This window comes from Peromyscus eremicus, chromosome 13, assembly GCF_949786415.1.
Source record: "Peromyscus eremicus chromosome 13, PerEre_H2_v1, whole genome shotgun sequence".
NCBI lineage: Eukaryota > Metazoa > Chordata > Mammalia > Rodentia > Cricetidae > Peromyscus > Peromyscus eremicus.
The window spans coordinates 7,414,420-7,427,586 of NC_081429.1; the positions used below are offsets into that span (position 1 = coordinate 7,414,420).

General features: G+C 48.9%; 1 protein-coding gene across 8 annotated transcripts in view; it reads left to right on the forward strand.

The window, feature by feature from the left end:
* Lrrfip1 (LRR binding FLII interacting protein 1) overlaps window positions 1-13,167 on the forward strand; it is a 135,832-nt gene that overhangs the window by 97,928 nt on the left and 24,737 nt on the right. For 5 of the 8 annotated variants that reach the window (XM_059278081.1, XM_059278078.1, XM_059278085.1 and 2 more), the window contains 2 exons: window positions 8,489-8,524; window positions 9,258-9,383. In XM_059278081.1, coding sequence (XP_059134064.1) covers window positions 8,489-8,524; window positions 9,258-9,383 — 162 coding nt within the window. Of the gene's footprint in view, window positions 1-364; window positions 443-8,488; window positions 8,525-9,257; window positions 9,384-11,307; window positions 11,380-13,167 lie in introns of all 8 variants that reach the window. The other 3 variants (XM_059278080.1, XM_059278084.1, XM_059278086.1) reach the window with 2 other exon arrangements.

Consider the following 13,167-nt stretch of genomic DNA (forward strand, 5'->3'; position numbering starts at 1 on the left):
GATACAGCTGAAGGCAGCCAGGATCTCACGACCTGCCACCACAGACCCAGGAGGTGAGCGCAGGAGACGGGATGCACACGGAAGTTGAACGACGCCTGGTGTTCTCCTGCAGCTGCACCCTGTGGGAAATGCAGTTGTATTTTATCCCTGTAGATGTTTACCTGATGCTGTGGCAGATGCAGACTCCTTTTCTGAGTCCTGTTTGCTCCCTAACCCTAACCCGTCTTTCCTCTCCACTGTGTGTGAGTGTGGCTAACCTCCACACTAACTGAAGCACAATCTTGGTGGCTTTCCTTCTCCTTGTGTCTTTGCTGACCCTGTTCCTTTGTTTCCATCTCTGCATCCTGTGGCGGCTCCATCGTAGCCCTCGGAGTACAGCACCCACCTCAACTCCAGCTCCCGGGCCTCCTCTAGGGCCAGCTCGGCGCGGGCCAGCCCTGTGGTAAGTCTGCTTCCTGGCCCTGCCACCCTTCAGCTTCCTTCCTCCTTCTCCTCTGCCTCCCTGTCCTTTTCCCCTGGCCTCCCACCCCTTGTCCTTCACCTTTCTGTCCCTTAGAAATGGCCCCTGTCTTTGAAAGCCAATGTGGGGTGAAGCTTGAAGCCGCTCACTTTATTTCAGGTTTTAGTAAAAATGGGATTGGGAAATGGTTTTGAGTGCTGAAGACGCTGTTGGGTTGTGTCAGGGGTAGACTGCTCAACTTCTGAAGGTCCATAACAGAACAGAAGTTATAGCGGTGCTTAGAAATGAGACTTGAGAGGGAAAAGTCCATTCTGGGGGTGAAAGCTGTAGCCACGTGTGTGGATGGGCTGTATTTTACAATTTAAACTTGCAAGGGCTTGACTTAATGTTGCCTTTAAACCGTGCCGGTTACCAGACGAGTTTTAAAGTAAAGTATGGGCCTGTGAATGCCTCGCCACTCTCAGTTCTTCTTAGGTCACCTGTTGTCACATCTGCTCAAAAACTGCATAGACGCTGTCACCAGGGCCCTGCTCTCCTATTTGTGGCTCACCGCATGCCAGACATGGCGGGAGGAGCCAAGGCCCCGACATCAGGTCCTACACAGTTTGATGGTTTCCCCCAATCAATCGGTGGCTGTCTTTGAGGCTACTTTATCATTATCTAAACAAGAAATTGTTTTATTTTGTTTGTGTGTGTCGGGGGGTATATCTGCTGACTTCCTCTATTGCTGTCTGCCTAAATATTATGAGACAGAGTCTCTCACTGGTTTTTGCTGCTTTAACTGAGCTGGCTAGTCAGCAAACACCCAGAATCCTCCTGCCTCAGTGTTAGGATTACAGGTGCACACCACCAGGCCGGCTTTTTGTTTGTTTGTTTGTTTAAACATGGATGCTAGGGATCAACCTCAGGTCCTCATCAAGCCTGCAGAGCAAGTACTTTACCAACTGAGCCATCCCCCAGTCCCCTGTTTGTGTCTCATAGCCCCAGATGGCCTTGAACTCACTATGTAGTTGACGATAACTCCTAATCCTCTTGACTCCACATCCCAAGTGCTGGGGTTTCAGGTGTATAGATAGCAGCACCACACCTGACTGGACAGTTTTGGCTGGAGTGGGGAGACACGCCCAGGCTGTAGCAAGAGGTGTGGGTGGAGGCCCACACTTGGAAAGCCGTGGGTGGAAAGTGCAAACAGTCCAGGCCAATCTCTTTTGATCAGCTCACATGAAAAACCCCCAGACATAAACACACAGTTTGGGACTCAGTTCTCCAACCCTGTGTTGCCCAGGATTGGTCCCTGCCACCATAGAACGCAGGGGAGCCAAGACACACCACTTACACAGATGGGTTCACTGTGGGGTTTCCTACCAGAAGCAGCTTCCCCTGGAGGAGCCAGTGGGATCCCTTGCAGCTATGAGCCTCTCCACGGAATCAGTTCAATGGCCTGGTGCCCCTCCCCCATCCCATTATGTGTCTGTCCTTTAAATTGGAATGGCTGTCATGAGCACCTCAGGCTCTGTGGTGGTATAACACATACAAACTAATCCATGAGGAGCCTTCAAATTACTAGGAACAAAATATTTTTTATGGCAAGTTAGTGTAGAATCCTCTTCCTTGTGCATAATAATCGAGTGTGCCCTTGAGGAGTAAGTGGAGAGTTTGCAACCAAGAGAAGTCTGCAGCTTTTACTTTCAAAGATTCCCAACAATCCCCCATAACATCCACCACCCCCACTGCCTGAGCAACTTCAGCCCGGGGTGGCAAAGCAGGATTATTTATCATTACTAGGCATGGCCCTTGGATTTATTTAAGTATAACAATGAAGTCATGGTATGACATCATTCGTGGTTACTGTGATTGGAAAGACTGAAGTCGGATGCAGAACCCTTTGCGCGCTCTCTCTCTCTCTCTCTCTCTCTCTCTCTCTCTCTCTCTCTCTCTCTCTCTCTGTGTGTGTGTGTGTGTGTGTGTGTGTTTCTAGATCTTTGAAAAATTTACATACATGAAACAAGTTTGGTTGTTGTTTTTGCACAGAGGTGCATTGTACATCTGTGCAGCCTGTGAGGCAAAGGAAATGATCTCTTTGGGGTGTGGGCACCCCCCCCCCCCACTAAGTCCATTGCAGAGATAATCAGTAGACATTTTTTCCTCCTCTAGTAACCTGGTCATTGCCCCAAAGGTCCATCGATCATTGTTTTCCGTTGTCTCATTTAGTGAGCAAAGGTCAGAGCAAAGATGGGTGGAACACAGACTGGCCTCTCGACTCATCCTGTCCCCTCACATCAGCCAGGTCCGCTGACCAAGGAACCTATGTGTGGTTCTCAGGTGTGGTTCTCAGGTGCAGCGATACCTCTAAATGTAGGGTAGCCCCAGGAGATTCTTCTGTCAGTGGGAGGGTCACTGGCCTTTGCCAAGTCCCTCTCCCTGAGCCCTGGCCCTGACCCTCCTCCTCCCTCTCAGACGGGAAGACCCACAAGTCCAAACACAAACTTCTGGGCTTCTTCCCATCAGCAAGTCTGTACTCACTCACAGACACTTTCTCTTGACAGCCAGCCCAAATCACACACCCACCCTCCCGTGGAGTAATAGCCCCAGGACACAGAAAAGCATAGTGTTCTTTATGCCTCTTTAGGCACCAGGATGCTGGGTTTGACACCCTCTGCCCTTGGGACAAACAAGGACTACAGTGACCCTCCCTCTGGCCTCTGTGGGAGGCACACAGAGGAGGATGAACAGCAAGGCAGGAGTTATAAGATGGGGTTCACATGCCACAGCTCCCACTCCTGGCTCGAGATGTGTAGGCAGACATATAAACGCCTTGAGCTAAAGCTGGAAGGAACAGCCCCCTGAAGGCATAATTTGCCCCTGCTTGGCTCTTGCTGCCTCAGCCACATTACAACACAGTTGTTAGTGTCCATATTGGTTCTTGGAAAATACCCCTGACCTAGTACTTCACCAGGGGTGAGAAGAAAATACAGAAGTCAGCTGTGGCACTCAAGGCTCTGCATCTCACATCTGTCAGACGGGAAGCGAGGTGGTACTACAGGTTGGGGGCAGGGTGGTGCCACAGAAGAGCAGAAGCCACCAGAACAAAGGAAGTGGTCGTCCATTCCCCTTTAAGAACATGAACATGCCTCCACATCTACAGACTATTGCAAGGGTCAAGGCCAAAAGCTTGGGGTTCCCAACCATACAATTCTTGGGAAAGCCAAGAGGCATCAGTCCCAATGCAGGGGGCAGATGGCCGTGTTCCCCCTCATTCTAACACCACTCCCCACCCCCTCCTCTTCACTCCCACAGCCCCCATCCCCCACATCCATTCCACCTGTCTATCACCAGTCCTAATTAGTGTTAACTGTTAACACAGCCTGAATCACCTGAAAAGGTGAGTAATGGTCTTTATGGTGTGGGCCTGTGGACACACCCATAAGGGAATTCTCTTAACTGCTGTAGGAGGGCCCAGCCCACTGTGGGCAGTACCATTCCTAGACAGTCCTGGGTTTTATAAGAAAGCTAGACATGGTGCCTACCTTCGGGTTCCTACCTGGACTTCCCTCAATGATACACTGTGTCTTGGACAATGTGAGCCAAAAAAAACCCTTCCTCTCCAAGTTGCTTTTGGTTGAAAAACCACAGAAAGAAAAAAGTAGGGGACACACACACACACACACACACACACACACAGACACACACACACATAATGAACCATGTTTTCTTTCTCTCCTTTACACCCAGAATCTTCTTCTTGAAGACGTTGCAGTTCACCCAGTGTTAATTAAGCACCTAGAATATTCTGGTCATGAGTCTACAGTGTTAGGCAATATAGACCTATCTGCCCTTGCCCTTCATGAGATACACAGACTGGGCCAGAAGATGTTCATCAAATAAATAACATAAACATCGGCTGAACAGCTGTGAAGGCAGGTGTTTAGAAAAAGGTGGGATCTGGAGTTGAAGGTCTAGGCTTAAACCACACTCAAGCAGAGCCAGGTGACATCTAGGGCATCTCCCTGGACTAAGTCTCACAGCCCACTGGAATCCAGGAGAGCCTCCGTGGTTCTGCAACATCCTTCAGGAATGTCTTGAATGCAGCCAGGGCTCCTGTTGTCCCCTGTATTCATAGAAAAGTGCTGAGCACAGCTGTTTGTCTATTTGCATTCGAAAACAAAGACCTTTGTGACTCACCTGATGTGAGGCGAGGCAGGGGCCAGGTGGAGAGCAAGCCCAAATCTATGGGTACAAGAGTAGATTTAAAACCAACGATTCACCAAGCGTGGTGACACGTGCCTGTACTCCCAGTACTAGAGAGGCTGAGAAAGGCGCATCACGATTTTAACATAGTGAATCCCAGGCTGCTCTCAGCTACATAAACTCTGTCTCAAAAATACGATTAGGGCCAGGGAGGTGGCTTAGTGGCTGAAGGCATTTGCTGCCAAGCCTAATGATGTGAGTTTGATCCCAAAGACACACATAGAAGGAGAGACCCGAGTCCTACAAGTTGTCCCCTGACTTCTCCACATATGTCATGGCATGCACGTACACCCTGAATAAATAATAAGTAATAAAACCAAAAATTCCCACCCTGATGGGAAGCGCCACCGTCACGACACTGGAGGGGATGCGGCCCTTAAGTGGATGTCCCTGAGTGCTGTTGGCTGTGTCACTTGTTTTACAAATGTTGTAGCAGTGACATTGCTTCAAGGACCCTGTTGGCTTTCCAGTGTCTGATGTGGCTGGCCTGTCTGGGAGTTGGGACCGTGAGGCTGGGTTCTCTCTTGGGTCAGATCTTGCTTGGGTCTCTTTATCTTCCAATGGGCCAGTGGAGGGACGGTGACGTGCAATGGGTGTTTAAAACCTCATTATGTGCTCTTCCTAAGAAACCTGCTGAGGTGGCGTGGGTGGGACTCACATCCAATGTCCTCCTAAAGGACTTGCTTTTGGAAGGGAAGGAGGAGCTGCCATGACCTATTCTCCCACAGACGTTTCTGAGAGGGGACTTTTTTCAGGAGGAAAAAAAAAACTAAAATTGAGACAAGTTCTTACCCTGTAGCCCAGTGTGGCTTCAAACTCATGGCAATCCTCCTGCCTCAGCCTCTCAAGTACCAGAATTACAGGCATGTGCCACCACCCCTGGTTCCAGTAGATTTTGGAAGATGTCTTTGAATACAGTCAGTGGTGATTATAAAAGACTAGCATGTATCATTTAGAATTCTGTTAGTGTGACATTAATCTGAAATACTGAGTGCTAGGGAATGGAGATTTAAAAAACAAAAAACAAAAACTCAGTAGGTCACAAGATTCCTGGTACCCTTGCCCTTTCCATGAAGGGAAGGCCAGTGTTGGTAGGTCTAGGGGCTTGTCCATGTGCCTGCTGTGTCCAATAACAACAGTCTTTGAGTTCCACTCTTCTGTGTCCACCTCTAGTGGCCTTGTCTCCATGGCAACCTCCACAGCGGGTCACGCCGCAGCCATGGATGTGTATTGTTTCCTTGTATATTGTTTTCAGAGGGACGGTGGCACGTTCTCTATCGGAGTGAAGGATACCGTCTGGTTTACTTATCTGTCCCTCTGTGTCAGAGGCTTTGTGAAAAGGGTGCAGCTGTCTGTTGGCTCCTTTCTGGGCCTGACGACCTGAGGCAGACCTGACCAGAGGCAGGCCTGACCAGAGGCAGACCTGACCTGAGGCAGACCTGACCAGAGGCAGACCTGACCAGAGGCAGACCTGGCCAGGCTGCCATCTAGTGGAGTCAGTGGGAACAGCAGCTCTGTGGGCCCTCGTCACATCCCACGGGGCCCCAGCAGTGGCCTGTTTCAAAAAGCCTGGACTATACATGTACCTTGTCAATTTGAAAACAAAATCACGTGCTGCAGGGCACATTTCATGTCTCTATATTGAGAGAGCAGTTTTTTTATTTTTCTCTGCATGGCTTCAGCCCACTCCCCAATTTTTCATATTCTCCATTCATCATATATTTTAGAGAAGAGACTTTTTTTAACTATGGAAGAAGCAAACTATGCTTTGGGTTTTATTGGATTTTTTTGAGGCCATGTAACTCAAGATGGACTGGAACTAACCCCATATACCAGGCTGACTTTAGACTCACAGAAATCCACCTGCCTCTGCCTCTGCCTCCTGTGTGTGGGGGAAGGAGGAGGGCGGGTTAAAGGTATTTACTACTGCACCTGGCTAAACTATGGTTTGGAATTTTTGCCTTTCTGGTTAGATGTTTTGTGAATTATAAAAGCCATATTATATATGTACCAGTTTCTAGTGAAAGTCCCTTCACTTGCGGACATAGATCTTTGTGACCATTTGGCGATCTGAGCTCCATCTTTTCTATACAATATTTATGACAACGAACAGGAGAAAACAGTATTTAACCAAGGAGTGAAACGCCAGCAGCCTTCTAGGTGAAAGCCTGAGTCTGCTGATCTGGACTTTGGGGGCCGAGTGGGGCTTGGTGGTACAGTGGTGGCCTGCCATACGCTAGGCATTGGTTCCATCCCCAGCGCTGCAGAGCTGGACCTGTGTATCCTATCTCTCTTTTGGGCTCATCAATATTCATCTGCAGACCAACTCATCTAAGGAATGAGGCTTTGGGCCCAAGGGAGTTAGTAAATTGATCCCTCAGGAGAGTGGGTGCCCACTACCTTACTTCTCTTTAGCTGCCCAAAATGTTCATCAGAACAGGATTTCAGAAATACTTTTATTCCCTAGTAGAAAGAACATTTCCTGCCAAAATCATCCTGGAAACTCAGAGTGGCTGAGGCAGTGGCTCTGTCAGTAAAAAGCTCGCCATGGTGACCTGAGTTCTCAGATCCCTAGCACCCATGTAAAAATCCAGGTATTGCAGTTCATGCCTGTTATCCCAGGCTGGGGAGGTGGACACAAGAGGAGCCCTGGGCTGCTGGCCAGCCACTGAATGAGCAAGCCCAGGTTCAGTGAGAGACCCTGTCTCAAACAATAAGGTGGGGAGATGAAGAAGACACTGTATGTCAGATCCTGGTCTTCACGTGCACACACATGTTCATGAACACACTTACATTCATACCTGAGGAAAATGGTTCACACCCAAGGAAAATGGAGCAGGGCTCTCCAACTCCGTAGACAGTGAGATAAAACTGTCTCCATTGGGGCCTGCCTTAGCACCCCCACAGTGTACAGTTAAGCCAGTATGAATTACACATCTGGAAATATACAACATCTGGTGATTATCCTGCACATCAGCATGGCCGGCAGTGAGTGGGTCCACGGGGTCTGAGCAGCTGGACCTCTGAGTCCTTTCCACAGACTGGTTAGATTCGACACACGTAGAAAAGAAATGGACAGTGGAGGTGAATGTCTTATGCCTAGTGACCGTTTCCTCTCTACTCATATTGTCTGTGAGCTATGACCTCAGAGCATGGTGGTGACTTCGGGACCATCCATTGTAAACCTGCACAGGTGTCCACAGTGTCCCATGCCACTCAGATCTGTGAATCTGAGATATGTGTGTTTGTCGCTGACATTTTTGGTGAATGCTCTTGGTATCAAAGTAAAGAACTCCTAAGCTGTGGGAAACAGCACTTAGGACTGAGGTAGGAAGCATGGTTGCTGATGGTGGCCCAGCACTGAACCTGTGTGACTTCCCAGAGGGCCAGGGGCAAAACTTGATCTCATTTTAGATGTTGAGAAAGAAAGAAACAGTCCTTCCGCCTGTTTCAGCCTTGGTCCCCAAGACACGCCCTTCTACCCCAGGTGTCTCCCCTGGGGCTCAGCACCAATGCACACCTGCTCTCAGCCTCATAGGCTGCTCTGAGGAGAGGAAAGCCTCAGAGAGACTTCCACACAGCAAAGATGGGAAAGCCAAAGTCTTAGGTGTTGTTGTTGTTGTTGTTTTTAGTTTTTAAATTATAGCACAACCTAATACTTTGTTGTTTTCGGTTTTTTTTCTTTTTCCCTTTTCTTTTTCTTTTCAGCATCATACTCCAGAGTTCATATGACCAGTTCAGTGCTTTGAAATATTTGACGGTTGTCCATTTCTTCCACAGGTCGAAGAAAGACCAGACAAAGACTTCACTGAGAAGGTAAGGGATTTCTGCAAGCCTCTGTCTCGGGTTAGTGTTTAACCTAGAGGGTCCTGGGTGACATGAGCTCAGTGACTTGGTGTTTAATAAAGTGACTGACAGAGCTGCTAAGTGGGCCACACAGCGTGACATTATATCTCCGAAGGGGTCCAGGGCCACACAGCGTGACGTCATATCTCCAAAGGGGTCCGGCATGAGTGTTGAAACCCAAGGGTCAGAGACTAGCTCACTGCTAACTACACAAACCCCAAATCCCCATGAAACATCTCTGAATGAGCCTTTTTAACACTGGCCAGAAGCCCGTGGGAGATGGTCCAGTATAGAAGCTAAGTTCAAGAAAAGATGCGCTGAGGCCGGGGAGATGGCTCAGTGGTTAAGACATGAGACCTAAGTTCAAATCCCCAGCACACATATAAAAAGCTGAGTGTGTTCACATATACCTGTAACCCCAGTACTGTGGCTGGCCATCTAGTCTAGACAAACTGGTGTGTTTCTGGCTCAGTGAGAGACCCCATCTTAAGAAAATTCAGTGGAGAGTGATAGGATATTTGGCAGCCTCCTGTGGCCTCCACACAGTTACCTACACATGCACATATCTCACACACACGCTTACACACAAGAAATGATCATCTGTGAACGCTAAAAAGGACACACGAAAGAAAAGGCTTTGAAATGTTAGGCTTGTTGGTAATTTTGGTTTTCCTGAATCACATATGATCTTCCCTCATTCCAGGGGTCCCGTAACATGCCCAGCTTGTCTGCTGCCACGCTGGCTTCTCTGGGTGGGACTTCCTCGCGGAGAGGAAGTGGAGATACCTCCATCTCCATGGACACCGAGGCGTCCATTAGGGAAATTAAGGTAAGACACTGTTCTCATTTGTGACTTAACAGAACCCCTTGGAAGACTGATTAGTCTTCATATTTAGAGCTTCAGTTTGTGAGGTTTGAGATCAATCCCATCTCCTCTATCTGCCTGAAAACATGGCTTTTTCCTAACACTGGCCCAGCTAAAGCAGCATCTCTGTGGGAAGCTTTACCTGCCTGTACTCAAGAAGGGAGGAGTATGTGTCCTCTGTGGCCATCAGTATGCTCTCCGTAGGCCACGTCATCTTTCACTATGTGGTAGCACGTGTAGATATTCACTTTTCATTTTCTGGAGTGTTCTAGATGGTGGAACATTCTGGTCATCTACCCCCATATCCTTGTCCCAGGCCCACAGCAAGTGCCCACCCACTAACATCTTTTCCCTTGCCGAGAAACGTGTGCTCTCCCTTCTGTTAGTAGCATGTCTTTGGTAAACTTCACCACTGTATCTTAGTGATGATTTTTTTCCTACGATAACGCAGACGTTATTCTCCGTTAAACCTTTGACACCAAGGATGGTGCCCTTTGGTGACCTTCTCGGTATGTGGGAAGACACACAGCCCAGCACTGTGTGTGAATTATTAGTGCAGCGTGTTCTGTTAGGTAACTCGAGCAATTGTGTCCCAAACAGGAAAGGAACGGAGGGTGGGTGACCAGAATGTGCGTCCTTCAGAGAACAGAGCAAGACAGAGGGTCTGAAAGGGCTGGATTTTGTGGGAGAGTTTCATCATACTCAAATCTGGTTGCCAGGGACCAGACCACCGGTGGTGACTAAGCAGCCACATGGCATTTGCCAGAAGAACAGAGAAGGGATTGAAGCAGCTGCGGGTGGTAGACCTGAAGTGCAGCTTCTGTGGTTTATGAGTCTGAAGCCAGGATAGTCACCCCTAAAATGCCACATACCGGACCCTAACATCCTCAGCAACTAACACTGTTGCTTTCTCTCTGGGCTAGAAGTGGAGGTCACTCCGGTCCTATTTAGACTCGGCTCTTAGGCATGAGGACCATTCATTTGCCCGGCAGGTGTTTGCCAGGAGACTAGTTTGTGGCAGATCAGTCCCCAGGTACCAGGCACATGGAGAGAACTGGGATGGAGACTGGGGACTCTGCGTGCAGACACACTGGGATGTGCTGATCTCCCCCAGCAGCTCACTGTGTCTGTGGGGAAGGAAGACAGGGAGCTAAACTCCTGTCAGAGTTCTTGTGGCTCGGTGTTGTGGCTTAAGGTTTATTATTATTGTTTTATTTCTGTGTGTCTGTGTCTGTATATCTGTGCCACATGTGTGCGCAGTGCCCACAGAGGCCAGAGGAGGGTGTTGGATCCCCTGAAGCTGGAGTTGCCGGTGGTAATAGAGCCAGCCACCTGACTTGGTTACTGGGAACTAAACCGGGGTCCTCTGGAAGACCCTGGTTTGCTTTTTAAAGATTTACTTATTTATTATTTATTTTATGTGGATGGATGTTCTGCCTCCATGTGTGCCTGTGTACCATATGTGTGCCAGGTTCCCACAGAGACAAAAATAGGGTACCAGATCCCCTGGAACTGCAGTAGCAAAGGGTTGTAAGTCACCCTGTGGATGCTGGTAATCGAACCCAGGTCCTCTGAAAAAGCAGCAAGTTCTCTTAACCAGTGAACCATCCTCTCCAGCCTCAACGTTTTGCTCTTTTTTTTAAAAAAATTATAAAACAATACAAGATACACTTAAATTTTATAATATTGTATTAAAATGTGTGAAGTGCAAATTTTAATCTTTATAGTAACTTTCCTTTGACGGCTAATAAAATAAATAGGAAACCATGTCTCAGACTGCCTAGACAAGGGGACGGTCCCAGACTTAAGAAAGGGCGTGTGATTTCTGCGTGTGATTTCTGCTGACCCTCCCCCTTGACATCATCTGCCTTTTGTGCGTTTCCCTCAGGAACTTAATGAGTTAAAGGACCAGATTCAGGATGTAGAAGGCAAATACATGCAGGGATTGAAAGAGATGAAGGTACCGGTTTGTGGACGTGTGAGCCCGTGACACTAACCCACCTTAACTTTAAAGAGCCTCACAGAGGACCCATGCGCATGCTCACCCTGAAGGGCACCAGTTGTGGGGAGTGTGGGAGCGTGGGAATTCTAACACTGTGTGCATCTGCCTTCTTCCAAATGCAGTTTCTGAACACAGTGAGTCCCCAGGGGAAAAGGTGACCGGCCTGTCCCCTGATGTGGGGTGGTGCTCAACACCCTCGCCCTAGGCTCGGAGCCAACGTCTCATTTTGCAAACACCGCAGACTGGAGAGTTTTGGCTCTCTGCACGCCCCATAGTTGTGACATACAAGTGTCTTTCTCCTGGTTTCCTTTGCCGAGCTCACTAGAGCTGCCCTAACCTGTGTGCATGGGAAGCTTCCAGGTTAGTGCATGCTGTCAACTTTTACTTACGGCTACAGCAGCTGAGAGCGTATATGCATACACTGCTCTCAGACTGTGAAGGACGTCGTCATGCCAACAGGAATGTAGCTCCCCAGTTCCTTAACCATGCTGGGGTGAGCAGGTGCCATAGGGAGCAGGTGCCAAGGCACAGGTAGCCATATCCACCAAAGAGCTCATGGCAAGTCTGGGATCCAGCAGTGGATACAGAGCTGTCATTTCTTTTTCCTCTCCCCAGAAAGGGCCTACTAAGAAAGCATCTAAACTCCATAGCAACAAGCACCAGACAGACAGGTGGCATAAGTCACGTACAAACTCGTCATTTTCATGGCCATTTCTATATAATGAAAAAGTTAAGACCCTGGCTTTTCACTCACCTAAAAATGGAGCCAGTGAATCAACTGGGATCCAGCGATACCACCTCGGGTTGCCATGGTGTGTATACCCAGAGCAAGACTGTGGGGGCCCACAGAGGTTTCCTAGTGAGATCTGAGCTTGCTTTACCCAGCAGGGCTGCATTAGGGGATGGTTTGACCACGTGCATGGTTACCAGGTGTTTGGGAGGGTCTGCACTTGGCTGTGCTGGGGGAGGTCTTTTGCTCTGCCCCTTGGCATTCCTTTAAAAGCTCTTTTGTAGAGACAGAAGAGACTGGTGGGTTTTGACCCAGGCCCTCCCGAGGCTATCCTGTGTTTCTATCTGTCTCTCTCCTCTATCTTTCTATTTAAATATTTCTCACTTCTCCCTGCTCAAGAGTACCCTGGGGGAAAAAGTGGGGGCAGGTCCCCCACAAAGACCGGTGCAGGATTCCACAGGGCCTCTGGGCAGCTCTGACACTTGGGCCGACACCTCTCTCTTAGGCTCCGGGTGGTTCACTGCTGGTGGTTGCCCCCTCTGCTTTGACGGCATCACTTTCCTGGCATTCACACTTTGGAGCCTACAAGAGTGGGAGCCATGTTCGGGCGTTGTCAATATTATCTTTACAGCTTCTTTCCCACGACTGCCCTTCCAAACAAATGACCTTAGTCTTTCCAGGACCTACCCAGGAACACCTGTGTACCTTGTTTTATTTCCCATGAGTCAGAAATCTGCTATAACCACAAATCCTTTCCTGGTTCCCAAGCCTGAGCGGGGTGGCCTAGCCGTGGCTTGTGGCAGGGTTTTATCGCCATAGTAACTGGCTCTTTCCCGGCTGTAGCCACACATTGAGTGATGATTTCAGAAACCCATTGAGCTGCCAGGGCCCAAGGTGGAAAGATTCTGCCACTGAATCAGAGAGTCCACGGCTCTGCTGCGCCCACCCCCCAGCAATATGCGCCCCACATACCTCCTTGTCTTAACGAGAAGATAGATCGCTGATAGATCGCTGCC